Source organism: Podarcis liolepis, assembly GCF_965112155.1.
Source record: "Podarcis liolepis genome assembly, chromosome: 2".
In the NCBI taxonomy this organism is placed as follows: domain Eukaryota; kingdom Metazoa; phylum Chordata; class Lepidosauria; order Squamata; family Lacertidae; genus Podarcis; species Podarcis liolepis.
The window spans coordinates 84,003,405-84,016,871 of NC_139555.1; the positions used below are offsets into that span (position 1 = coordinate 84,003,405).

Consider the following 13,467-nt stretch of genomic DNA (forward strand, 5'->3'; position numbering starts at 1 on the left):
GGGTTTCCTTGTATGCATGTGGGCTTTGTGCATTTTCCTGTGTGAGGATTGCTTTCTGTGTGGGAACATGGTAGTTGGTGTGTGAGTTAGTGTGTGAGGTGGCCGCATTTGGGACAATTGCAGCAGTAGGAGGTTCAATGAATGGTGCTTAGTCTGTGCAGTTGTAGCCTATTTTTGAGGAGGCTCAGGGAGGAAAAATGTAAGGAGTTGTATCCAACTAAATTTCACTCAGAGGAAACCCATTAAGTCTCCATTTATTTTAATGAGCCTACTCTGAGTTGGACTATATGTGTATGCAACCCACAGTTATTGAGGCTGACATTACTTTTGATCTTGGCATCACCATTAATACAGAAACCTTGGGTCTTTGGTGTCAGGCTCCAGATCCACCTGCTGCTTCCCTCCTTTTTAGAGCTCACATGCACCTTGCATGTACGCTGAGTTCATCATTGGAGACCTTTCTATGGGTGCCCGCACCTTCTGAAGTTAGGTACTTGGCAACTGATGGCTGTGTCTTTTTGGCTGTGGCACCCCTTGCTTAGAATATTCTCCCCAGATAGGCTTATCTAACTCCTACTTACATGTCCCTTTGGCAAAGACCTTTTTATTTCCCTGGGCCTCCTTAAATACTAGTTGAATCTGGTTTTGCACTGCTTTTGTGATGCTCATGAGTTGTTCTTTTAACTGCTGCTATTAAAATCAAGTTGCCACTGTTGTGTTATATTTACACTGCAGGTACCAACTGTGTCATTACCAGTGGTGTCTTAAATGGTTTTTATGCACAGTAGTTTTATTGCTGTTAGGACTCGCTTTGGGAAGGAAGGACTGATTATAAAGTACAGATTCCTGTACTGCAGGGGGTTGGGCTAGATGACCCTTGTGGTCCCTCCCAACTCTACAGTTTTGTGATTCTATCATTTGTTTTTATTGACTTAACTGTGTTCAGAGCCTATTACTGAATATTGTTTTATATATACATGTGTGTGTGTGTATATATATATATATATACACACACACACACACACACACATGTATATGTGTGTGTGTATATATATATATATATATGTGTGTGTATGTGTGTGTACACACACACACGCAGTGGTACCTTGTTTTATGAACTTAATCCGTCCTGGAATTGCATTCTTAAACCAAGGCGTACTTTCCCATAGCAGTGGGGGACTCAATTTACAAGTGGAACACACTCAACAGGAAGCCAACCATGTTCTGCTTCCAAGGCAAAGTTCACAAACCAAAACACCTACTTCTGGATTTGCAGCGTTCTTAATCCAAGTTATTCATAAGCTAAGCTGTTCTTAAACCAAGGTCCCACTGTATATTATATATTAGTGCTGCCATCTTGGATTTTGTAACTGATGGTAGCAATAGGGAGGCTATTGATAGAATATGTCATATTCTCATTTGTGCATCCCACACAGCTCTTAACTCTAGGTTGTGGTGGATATAGCAGTACAGATTGAGACAATCTGAAATGCAGGGAGCAGGACTCACCTAAATTAGCTTATGACAATAGTTGCATGTTGGCCTTTGGTGTTACTCAGTTGCTCACTCTTACTCTTGGCTTAGCAAACTCCTATTGTTTTTCTCCTATTGGTACCCGCTGGTAACTGGGGCAGCTGCCTTCTTTTCATCTCGCACCCACTGTGTGTCTCATTCCCACATGAAGGGCACACAGACATATCTTCCTTCTCTTACAGAGGCTGTGTCTGGAGTGACAAATTTCCAAGTGTTGGATGCAGGACCCACCTTCCTTAGGCTGTCATGGGCCCCTGGTCTGGGTACCCTACAGGGCTATAGGCTCACGTATCTGGGCAGAGGTGAGTGAAGATCATGGCAGGGTTGGCACTTACGGATGAGAAATACCAATCAGTCCTGTTGTTAGGTGGAAGCGCTGCAGAACAACTGTAAGACTGACTGAACTCTTTCAAGAGCTTTAAAGGCTGCTGCTTTCACCTGCACTGTAAACCACCATTGGACACAGCATTTCCCACCCACCCCTTAAGCAGCTGCCAACTAAGCAGAGTAAATGCTGAGGGTGATGATGTTGTGCCTGAATTGTTGCCAAGAAGTACCAGGAGGCAACACGGGCTCTGGGCAGCGGTCATAGGTTATAAGCTAATTTGGTCCTAAGAGGATACTGAGAAGCAACTCTGGAAAATCTTTAGAATGCCTCCTGGTTTTATATCTGGGATAAGAATGTAAGAAGAGCCTGCTGGATCAGGCCCATGGCCCATCTAGGGCAGTATCCTGTCCTCACAATGGCCAACCAGGTGGCTGCAGAAAGCTTGCAAGCAGGACCAAGTGCAATAGCGCTCTGCCCACCTGTGATTCCCAGAAACTAGAATTCAAAGACATCTTGCCCCTGACAGTGGAGATAGAACATAGCCATTGTGGCTGTTGGGTGGGTGCTGTTGTCATGTTTTCCTTGCCTTTCAAGGCTCCAGCTGCAGCAGGAGGGCAAGCAGTGCTCTTTGGTGGAAGCCAGGCTGTTGATCAGAAGAGAGAAGCTCAGCCACGCTGGAATTTTCAGAAGCACAGCTCAGCCCCGCTCTTGTGGCAGGGGCTCTTGTTGACGAGGCTTACGCTCTGTGTAATAGCACAGTTTGAAAACAAAGCCTTGAGACAGCGTGGGGTGGAGGAACAGCTTGTGCCAGTGCGTGGAGTCCCTCTGTGCAGCTGTGAACGTGCTGCCTGAGCATCTCCTCGTGTGCCTGAGTGTCGCAATACATGCGCGTTGTTGCCACAGTTTAGGTTGTGCTGCGAGAGAGAGTCCAGGCTTGGGGGAGTGGAGGCTGTTTGGAAGATTCCCTCTACCATTTCCTGTGTTTTGTGCTTGTTGGAAGCTGCACCTGGAGCTGCCCCTCCCCAGCCTGCAGCCATCCCAGTGCTCAGAGCCCTGGCAGATCTCCCAGAGCCTCACCCACTGGGTGGCCACACCTGTTGCCATGGCAATGCAGAGAATGCTGGCCCTGTGGGCACCAACATGCTGCTGAGCTCAGCAGAAGCAACCACCGCTTGGATGCTGTTTGGCTCTGCATGCAGGAGCCAAATGGCTGCAGTGTCAGCCACAGTGGAACCAAACCATGTCTACCCATGTCCTCCCCCCCACAAGTCCTTTGTCTATCATTGTTGGAGAGGTCACCCCTGGCACCCATTTTCAGCCCCCATGCTCAGGTCCCTGCCCAGTGGTTTAGACTCCTGCAGTTGGCTGCAGTGATCCAGAAACTCAGAAATGTGTGTTTCTGCTGCTAATTTGAGAGATGCCTACATAAACAAGTGGGGACATACAAGAATTCATGGTGGGGCAGGGATGGACCCTAACTAGATGGACCACCTATACCTGCTTCCATCAGCCATGCACACAGACATTTTCTCTCTCGCGTGCATACCATCTGTTGCTCAGGAAGTGCTGCCTAGGTGAGACTTGGAGGGGACAGTTTGGCCCTCCACCATGAACCTGTAAGACTAAGGAGTATTTACCATAGGCAAAGACCCTCTCTGAACCTGCACAGCCCTCCAGTGTGTCTCCTTGGTTGTCCACATGTGGATTGATTGGATTCTCAAATAGACTATAGATTCCTCCAGGAAATGGAAGGAAGATTATAAGAGCATAGCCTTGCTGGGTCAAGCCAGGAACCCATCTAGTCCAGACCTCAGGACCCGAGTGCTGCAGCATTCTCTCTACTTGTGATTCACATGGGTATGCGGAGGTGAAACGTAACCATGTATAGCCTTAACCTCCATAATATCACATAGAAGCTGACATGGCCACCAAATTAAAAGCTGGGGTTGCATCATGAAACTGTGATGCATATTCTATTATGTATTGAAGATGGAGGAATATTCTGAAAGAAGAAGTGCTTGCACCCTGCGGTGGCTTCAATATGTATGTGCCCCTCAGGTCAGCGTGGGTGCTTTGACTTAGAGCTGTGAATCTCCTCACCTTTCAGTCATTAGACTTGGTCATGTTCTTGACTACATTAGCTTAAAATTTCAAAAATAAAAGAACCAGTGAGGACTTGCTTGCCAGAAGTGTTTTGAAATAAGAAGCAGCTCACATAACCAATGATGTCATTTATGTGTGGGATCTCTGGTAATGCTGTGTGCCTTCATACTTCTGTTATTTGTGTCCCTGAAGTTCTCCTTGTTCGTTTCCAATCAAAGGTGAAACTCAGCCCGAGGAGATCAGTCTTGGGCCCAGTGCTACTTCAGCCTTGCTCAGCAACCTTCGCCCCAACACTGACTACATGATCACACTCTACCCGATCTACCCCCGTCAGACAGTGGCACCTGCCGTGATCAATGGTCGAACATGTAAGTCCCATCTCAGTTAAGACCATCAGACTTGGAGAACTGGGAAGAGAGAGATGGCAAATGAAGATTGTATTCATGCTTTGATTTGTACATTTACCCCCTGCAGGTAGAAATAATTTCCTTGGCCAGTGATTCTGACAATCGCTTTGTTTTTAATATGTTAATATTCTTATTGTATTTATTAAACACTTTAATTTTTATTGCATCTGTTGCCCATTTCACGACTTTGGATGCATGACCCACAGCCATGATTCATCCTTGTTTCCTAAGATGATAAATCTGCATGTTGGGATCTGTAAACCTGTACTTATTTGTGCTATATGAATTGTTTGCGTTATTTATTTAAACAGTTTAGTGGCCAGTGCATGGACAGGCAACCCCGAGTTGTCCCAGACAATCGCCAAAGTTGCTTGTCCCTAAACCTAGCCCCAATGAGTTCCTTAGGAATTGCAGTCTCTCCCATGTTTTACATGCGTTTGTAGATTTTGAGAGATGTAGGCTGGCAGTGCTGTAGCACTTTTCAATCGACTGCCTATTTATCTTTAGCTGAGGGTTTTAAACCGATGTTTTAGTTCAGAGGAGGCATCCCATTTTAGATATTATTTGGTGCATGCTTAAAACATCAGTATTCATGCACCATGTTTAAAATACAGTTGTAAATACTGGGAACCATTCCCTTCATTCAGTTTGTGCTGCAGTTAATTAAGAATTAATTCTGTGAGGTTGTGGTGCACCAGCATCTAGACTGTAGGGTTACTGGTAAATGGCACATCTAATGGACATGGTAATGGGACAAGGGTAGCGCTGTAGTCTAAACCACTGAGCCTCTCAGGCTTGCCAATCAGAAGGTTGGCGGTTCGAATCCCTGCAACGGGGTGAGCTCCTGTTGCTCGGTCCCAGCTTCTGCCAACCTAGCAGTTCGAAAGCATGCCAAAAAGTGCAAGTAGATAAATAGGTACTGCTCCAGCAGGAAGGTAAATGGCATTTACATGCACTGCTCTGGTTTCTGTGTTCCGTTGCGCCAGAAGCGGCTTAGTCATGCTGACCACATGACCCAGAAAAACTGTCTGCGGACAAACACCGGCTCCCTCGGCCTGTAAAGCGAGATGAGCGCCGCAACCCCAGTCGTCTGTGATTGGACTTAACTGTCAGGGGTCCTTTACCTTTAATGGACATGGCATGTCTTCACATTTTTCAGTGTTGGTTTTTTTTTTTTTTACCCCTTCTCTATCCTCAGTGGGTTTGTCAGGAGTGCAACAACTGTCTGCCCTGAACATCTCCTCCCAGGGCATGCTGGTGACCTGGCGGGGCGTGAGTGGAGCAACGGGATACCGTGTTACCTGGGGCCTCCTCTCAGGTATGTCTGTTCAGCTGATCCATTTTCTTCCTGTGCTCCAATATCAGGATGCTAGAGCACAGCATGATCAGTCAGATCTGTCACTGTGACTCCACAGATGAATTGACTGTCCCAGAATGCTATGAAAATACACTTTTTTACATGCCCAGTGGGACCTAATCAACTGTAATAATGCCTAATGAAAATACAGGGGTGTTTTCACTTTGCAAATAACACTATTTGTGAGATGATGGTGTTTCAGCTGCCAGAAAAGAGGGATGCAATTATTTAATTCAATAGGTATATTTGAAGGTTTTTGCGGATGAATATGGAAAGTGCGGGAGGTGGTGTTTTGGGTAGCAAATGTGTTGATCTTAGCTGTTCAGAACAAGACTTCAAAGCAGCTTGGCCTAGGGCCTAATCAGATGGCTGGCTAAAAAAGAAGCAAGTGACTGGTCCAGACAACTCCTTATACACACCCAAAAAGAAGCACCACTGTCTGTGTAAAAAGTATGTCTATCATTTATCAAAAACCAATATGATACTAAACATAAACATTAAGCCCACAACTTAAGCTCATTCAACTTGTGCACATTCAGCTTTATGTGCATGGCAAAAAATAAATAAAAAATTTAAAGTGGGTAGACATCCAGGGGAAAGAAAGACTTTAACATTCTCACCAACCATTGCACCTAGTGTGTTTTGACTATATGCAATTTTGGCTTAAGGCACGATCCCTGGAACATGACCCCCGTTTAAGTTGTGAGCTTAAACTGTATATGAAGACTCACTCAATGTAGGATACATGGCTATAAAATTTATTCTAGATATGTGATAGAGTGAACTTTCATAATAAGACGATGTGGGACTTTACTTGCGCAGTGTGGCAGCACCTATACTTTGGAATTCCCTGTCTATTGACATCAGGCATGCACCTTCACTGCACTGTTTTTGGTGCCTATTAAAAACATTTTTGTTTAGTCAAGCCTATTCAGACATATAAAATGCTGACGTGGTGTGTGTGTTTTTGTAACATAGTTTTATTCATGTTCATCTTTAAACTGTTTAACATGGTTGCATTGATATATATATCTTTGTTTACGAAAGAGCATATAGGATGCAACAATTACATAAAATTTAAATTAAAACAAACAGTCGGATAAACGTTAACAAAGTTGTGTTTCACATGTGTTTTAGTCTGTTGTTGTTTTTTAGCTTATTAGCAGCTGATCTTGCCTTTATTGGAAGCCGGTCTCCTCAACTCTTTTAACGGGTAAACTTTCATGGGTGTTAAGAAAATCCCATGAGGAACCAGAAATTACTCTGGATCGTGGAATCATAGAATTGTAGAACTGGAAAAGGCCACAAGGGTCATTTAGTTCAACCCCCTGCAATGTGGGGATCTTTCACCCACAACCCTGAAATGAAGAGTCTCATTCTCCACAGCTGTAGAACTTGAAAATGATAACGAGCCGTATTAACTGTTCCAGCAAGCTGTCAAAATCTCTGTTTTTAAAAAAGAATGTCAGTTATCAAAAGTATTACATCACATCCCTTCTAATAAATTATATAATTAATACCTTAATTACATCATGGCTATATTATATAATGAATTACATAATTCATAGCTTCATCATTATATAATTATCTTCCATTTAAAGCAGCATTCAAATGCTGTTTTTATCTGAAACTTTATCATGAAATATGGTACCACATCTGCATATGTGGTCACACTTAGTAAAGTGGATAACCCAGAACCAATTCGCAGGATCTGTTGCGTCACTGTTGGGTTCCAGTTCTCTTGTTAACTCATTCCACCTATTGACTGTAGCCATTCCATGCATTGCTGGGAGCCCTTGTGATATAGTTGATGGAGAGTGTTGCACTTGGACCAGAGAGGACGGAGTCCAGAGCTCTGCTCCACTGCTCACCTAGGCTACCACACTTTAAAAAATATATATATATATTAAGTTTTCCATTTTAACAATCCAATAAAAAACACATTAAAGCATTCCAAATTAATATAATAAAAAAGCCAAATTTTATGCCAAATTATACATCTTCCCATGCTCTGAAGTTCGGGGAGTGATGATCTAATATTGTACTGCATTTCTTAATTAGTCCCAGTAGTCCCAATAAAACATTTCCGATGTTGAGCCTCTGAGTTCGTTTAGCAAGTGGGTTAGTCCTTTGTAGTTCTGTGTAAAATATTTTAAGTTTCTTCTTTTTTATCTGCCACCACACTTAACCCTTTGTGAAATGGACAGGATCCAGACATGACATATATTGTAAAATAATCAGTTTGTTCCAGGGGAACTTTTTTCCTTGTTATTGTCGATACTCAGTATTGATGTGTGTCCATGAAGACAGCTGTATTTGTTTAGGTGGGACATTGGTCACTTTCAGGGAGACTGCTGATGGCATCCTCTCTGCTAGGGACCATCCTCTCATTTCTGTTTTCTTAGAGTTTTCTACGTCCCTGTGAAGATTAACTTAGTAGATAGTCTTCTCCCTCCTCCCAATTAAGCCAAGTGCAGGCCATTTGAATGCAGACCACTCTAAGGTTCATCTCCCCATGCAGTGAACATTTCCACATGCATTAAATACTCTGCTGTCAACTTTTGTTTGTTTGTTCTGTGCTTTCTCAGGTCAGGATGTGCAGAGAGCTGATGTGGATCCCAGCAAAAACTCCTTCTTGTTGACTGGACTGCAGCCTGATAGTGATTACCTGGTGACTGTTGCTCCAGTCTTTGGGCAGGTGGAAGGGCCAAAAGCCTCCATCAGGAGGAGAACTGGTGTGTGTTGTGTGCCCGAGGGAGTATTTGTGGTTTGTTTGTTTTATTGTTGTTATTAGCAGTAAATCGTGCTAGTATTGGCCAGGCAAAGTGAGGCCTGTGGTTTAATAATTATTGGTCTGTTCAGCATTCCGTTTATAATGCGATGACTCAAGTTTAAACTAGCTTTACACAGAGGTACCAGAATTGTTCAGGGCACAGTTCTGTGCTACAAGTTTGATTACCAGCTCACCCCTTCCCCTCACGCCAATACAGTCGTACTTGTCGCGTATTCCACGCGGCGTTATCAGCGAAACACTAAGAGTTCCAGGTTTTTCAGTGCAGTCCTTTTTAATGTGAGCTATTTACAGGTATTACAAAAGAAACAGTCCATACAGAGTACTTACAAACGAATACTCTCCACCACAGCACCACCACACTACAGCACAACCACCAAAAACCCCGTTAAACAGGCTTTCCTTTTTAAAACAGGTGATAGCCAATTACACTAATCACACTCCTGCTGAGTCACTCTGACCCAGCAGAGTATTGCATCATCCTGTTGAAGCCTGCAGGCTTATCCAGTATCCTGCGAATCCCAACAGTACTTTGGTTGTTGAACGCCTTGGTACACATCCATTTTGGCTCCCAAACGCTGCAAACCCGGAATTCAGTGTTCCGGTTTGCGAACGTTTTTTGGAAGCCGAACGTCCGATGCGGCTTCTGTGGTTTACGATCGAGTGCAGGAAGCTCCTGCAGCCAATCGGAAGCCGTGCCTTGGTTGTCAAACATTTTTGGAAGTCAAATGGACTTCTGGAACAGATTCTGTTCAACAACCAAGGTACGACTGTATTCAAAAGGGGGAGGGGAATGCAAAATACAGTGCAGTGTTGCGACTCTGCTGAAGATAGAGTGAGACACTGCAGTGAAGATTGGTTTGTGTGTGTGTGGCAAGATCCCATTGTTTATCTCAAAGGCAAAGCCCAGCTGGGCCCCTCCTTTTTAAAGAGTGGGAGAGCTTGTCATAGTGGATGTTTTGATTCAGATTGGCTCCCTACCCACCTCCACAAATGAACTTCTCCCATAGTCACAGGCATATGTGGGAAGTGAAGTACTGAGTACTGAGTGGTTCTCAAGCCATTCTAAGAGTCTCAATCCTCCTGAGTCCAGTTTCTCTTTGCTATGTTTAGAAGCCATTATACTCCAGACTCTAAGAATTGTCACTATTGATCCAACGTCTATCCAGTTGGCCTGGAACATCATCCCTAACGCCCGAGGTTATCGGCTGGAATGGAGAAAAGCAACAGGTAACCCAGCCTGATTTCAACAATGAGTGGAAGGGAGGTTGTGGGGAAGGCTAAGAAAGTGTGGGTAGATTGGGGAGGCTGGAGTGTGAAAGCTGATTCTTTTCCAGCCACTTCCAGATTTTCCTGAGACATGATCTCTGAGGGCCCTCCATAGGCATGAGGCTCCTCTCTATAGAACAAGGCTTAAGAGAAAGAGTATAGGGTTCTTGCTGCAAAGCCTGGACAAAACGAGAAGATATGATGAAGTTGGTGGGCTGGATGTGCAAACGATTGCTGCGATTAAGAATTGACAAATTTATTTCTGCTCTATGCCATTTCCACAAGTGTTCTCTTATAAATCTGTTCCATTCCATCTTTGCATTAATCTCTAATTTATTTATTTTGTTAAAGCCACATATTTATTTACACACTTTTATGTATACAGTGGTACCTTGGGTTACATACGCTTCAGGTTACATGCGCTTCAGGTTACAGACTCTGCTAACCCAGAAATATTACCTCGGGTTAAGAACTTTGCTTCAGGGTGAGAACAGAAATTGTGCTCCGGCAGCAGGAGGCCCCATTAGCTAGAGTGGTGCTTCAGGTTAAGAACAGTTTCAGGTTAAGTACGGACCTCCGGAATGAATGAAGTACTTAACCCGAGGTACCACTGTATATTTTTTATCAAAATACACATTTCTAAACTCCCCCCCCCCAAATATGTGTGTTTTAAAAATGCATTTGACTACATTAAGGAAGGAAAACCTGTGTCAGGGAAATGCAAGTGCTTGTAGAGAACAAAGTTTCAATCCAGGCATTAGTCCAGGAGGTGCAGATCAGGTCAGCCAGACCAGAGCTCATAAATTCCCTGTTATCCTTAAATGTGATTTTGTGCTGATCTCCAGGTTTGGAGCCCCCCAGGATTGTGACACTGCCCACCAATGAAAACAGCTACACTCTGACAGGGTTGCAGCCAGGCACTGAATACCACATCACTCTCTTCACCTTGTATGACGGCAAGGAAGTGGCCACCCCAGTTACCATCTTGCAGACTGGTGAGTAAGTGATTAATGACTTGCAGCATGCTTAGCCCTTGCCACCTTGCTTTCACTTCTGGAGAGAAGGAAGGGCTCTTGCAGTAGAGCTGCCAAGTTTATCTCTCTCAGCAGTAGGCTGATATTAGGATAAAGCTGCCTCTTCTGAACCTTGCTCTACATATTGATGAGATGTTTGTCTTTGGGTCAGTTTTGTTTAAAGTGCCGGGAAATGTTTATACCTTTATACAGAAGAAGCTTTTTTTTATGATCAAAATAAGGAAAATGTCCTTGCAGAAGCTGGGTGGTTAAATGGTGGAATTCTGAATATCCAAGTTAATTTAAATTAAGTAGAACTAAGCCAAAATGCGCCTCCCACTTTAGATAATAATATGAGGCGGGGCGGGGCTTCAAAAGCAGGGGAAATGAATTCATTTGCTCTGTGTGTGGTGTTGTCATGTAAACAAAACAGAATGACCCTGTGCTGCCAAAATGTTATTTTGGTGACTGCATGACCCCTGACTGGCTAGACCACAAAGCATTGAAAATATGTTCCCACCTCTTTTTTTAAAAAGAGGGTGAGATCCCCCTTTAAAAATATACTGATGCAGAGGGGTATTGAATGGGAATAAAACAATGCAAAGTACGATAAAATCCTGGGGAATCTTTGGGAAACCAAACCCTCATTTTTGTCACCAAAAACGATTGCTCACAGGAGGTTACTTTGCAATTAAGATTAGAAATCAAACACTGCAGAAAACCAATCTTAAACCAACAGTTCTCCCCTGTAATGTAATTTTTCAAAAATTTATGTAGACATTTCTGCCCCAGATGTGTTGCAATGCTTTTGCTTTCAACATACCTTTAGCGAATGGGATGTGAATGAATATAAACATTAAAGATGCCTTCCTCAACCTGATGCCCTCCATATGTTTTGGACTACATATCCCATCAGCCCCATCCAGCATGGCCAGTGGTCAGGGATGAATGGGAGTTGTAGTCTAACAACACCCAGAGGAGGGCACCACATTAAGGAATGATAGAGTAAAGCTTCTGAGCATGTTTTATGGATGTTTCTTTCATTCGCCATATGGGACGCGGGTGGCGCTGCGGGTTAAACCACAGAGCCTAGGACTTGCCGATCAGAAGGTTGGCAGTTCGAATCCCTGCGACGGGGTGAGCTCCCGTTGCTCGGTCCCTGTTCCTGCCTACCTAGCAGTTCAAAAGCACGTCAAAGTTCAAGTAGATAAATAGGTACTACTCTGGCGGGAAGGTAAACAGCGTTTCCGTGCGCTGCTCTGGTTCGCCAGAAGCGGCTTAGTCATGCTGGCCACATGACCTGGAAGCTGTACGCCGGCTCCCTCAGCCAATAAAGCGAGATGAGCACCGCAACCCGAATCAGCCACGACTGGACTTAATGGTCAGGGGTCCCTTTACCTTCATTCGCCATGGGTGTCAGGTGTAAGAGAGAGCAGGGAGCCTAAGGTCCTTGGAAGAGCCCAAGCCTTCCTCTACTAGGCTTCCAAATGCTGAATGACTGTAGCTTGGAAATCCAGGGATGATGTAAGTGGCAGGAGTCCTCTTTGCGCTGGGCCGCCAACCTGTTTCTTTGACTGCAATACATGTTTATTTCAAGCAGGGGCAGGAGACCTGCAGGTGGGCAGGGAAGATCTCTGCAGGTTTGGGATGTTCACATGTGCTGCCTTTGTTTCCCCTTCTCTTGGGAACTGATCCCCATGGTTTCCTCCAGCCAATCAAGTACTAGAATTGTGGACTTGAACCTTCCACACCAGCAGTCATGGCTCATAAGCCAAGTTGGTTGCATAACGTTCTGAAAAATCCCTATTTTTCTGTGGCAGAGCTCCAGGCCCCTGGTTGGCCTTCTACATGCATCTCTTCCATGTTGATCAGATCTGTACGTTATAGCCACTTCCGCCCTAAGAAGAAGGTGGGGTTGCGGGCTTCACGGCCTCTCCACGTGCCCGTGGGGGTGGGAGACCAGCCCCCGCACGATTGGGGGATTCCCGGCTGCGTCACCCCCTGGCCAGCCAGACGGGTTGCGCAGGGGTTGTGGCCTGCCCCTTAAAAGCAGGACGCAGCAGGGGATCTCCCTCTTTGTCCGCCCCCCAGCTGCTCCTGTTTTTCCCACCCACCCGCCCTCTAAGGTTTGCTTTCTCTGACCTTGCTATGGACCTTGGTTGGTCACTGTTGAGGGGCCTGGTAGGAATTTTTTCACTTGGCAAATTGGCACCAGCCACTTGGTTTTCGCCTACCTCTTACCAAATCGTCACAACTTTCTGGTTAGGCATTGGAATAGTTCTGTAGATGGAAAATGGGGAGGTAATGCCATCACCTGCCCCACATTTTGAAGGGTAGTCCGGTAAAGGATTCCGGGGGGGGGGGCGTTGCCGTGTCCGAAGCCTAGGGCCTAAGGCACGCCCCCTATTGGTGACCCTGGGGGACCTCCTAGTTGATGTGCATCAGCAGGACTCCCCCTACTGGTGATTAACCCTTCCTGGACTTCAAGCAGACGGGCTGGAGTCAGATATAGTCGGTTAGGTCCAATGCCTAAGCCAATACCGCTCATCACCTGTAACCAATAAAGTTGTGGCCTTTTCTAGCCCATTAACCTTATAACTGTGTCATGTGTCATTGTTTCTTCCCCGGAGGGGGGGGGCGGGAACTCGCCATGCAATAAGCTGTAT

At 44.9% G+C, this 13,467-nt stretch overlaps 1 protein-coding gene across 6 annotated transcripts in view; it reads left to right on the plus strand.

The window, feature by feature from the left end:
• The window catches only part of COL7A1 (collagen type VII alpha 1 chain), a 110,047-nt gene that overhangs the window by 14,222 nt on the left and 82,358 nt on the right, over window positions 1–13,467 (plus strand). For all 6 annotated transcript variants that reach the window (XM_083489076.1, XM_083489080.1, XM_083489078.1 and 3 more), the window contains 6 exons: window positions 1,716–1,835; window positions 4,183–4,332; window positions 5,570–5,689; window positions 8,317–8,463; window positions 9,633–9,749; window positions 10,634–10,783. In XM_083489076.1, coding sequence (XP_083345202.1) covers window positions 1,716–1,835; window positions 4,183–4,332; window positions 5,570–5,689; window positions 8,317–8,463; window positions 9,633–9,749; window positions 10,634–10,783 — 804 coding nt within the window. The remainder of the gene's footprint in view (window positions 1–1,715; window positions 1,836–4,182; window positions 4,333–5,569; window positions 5,690–8,316; window positions 8,464–9,632; window positions 9,750–10,633; window positions 10,784–13,467) is intronic.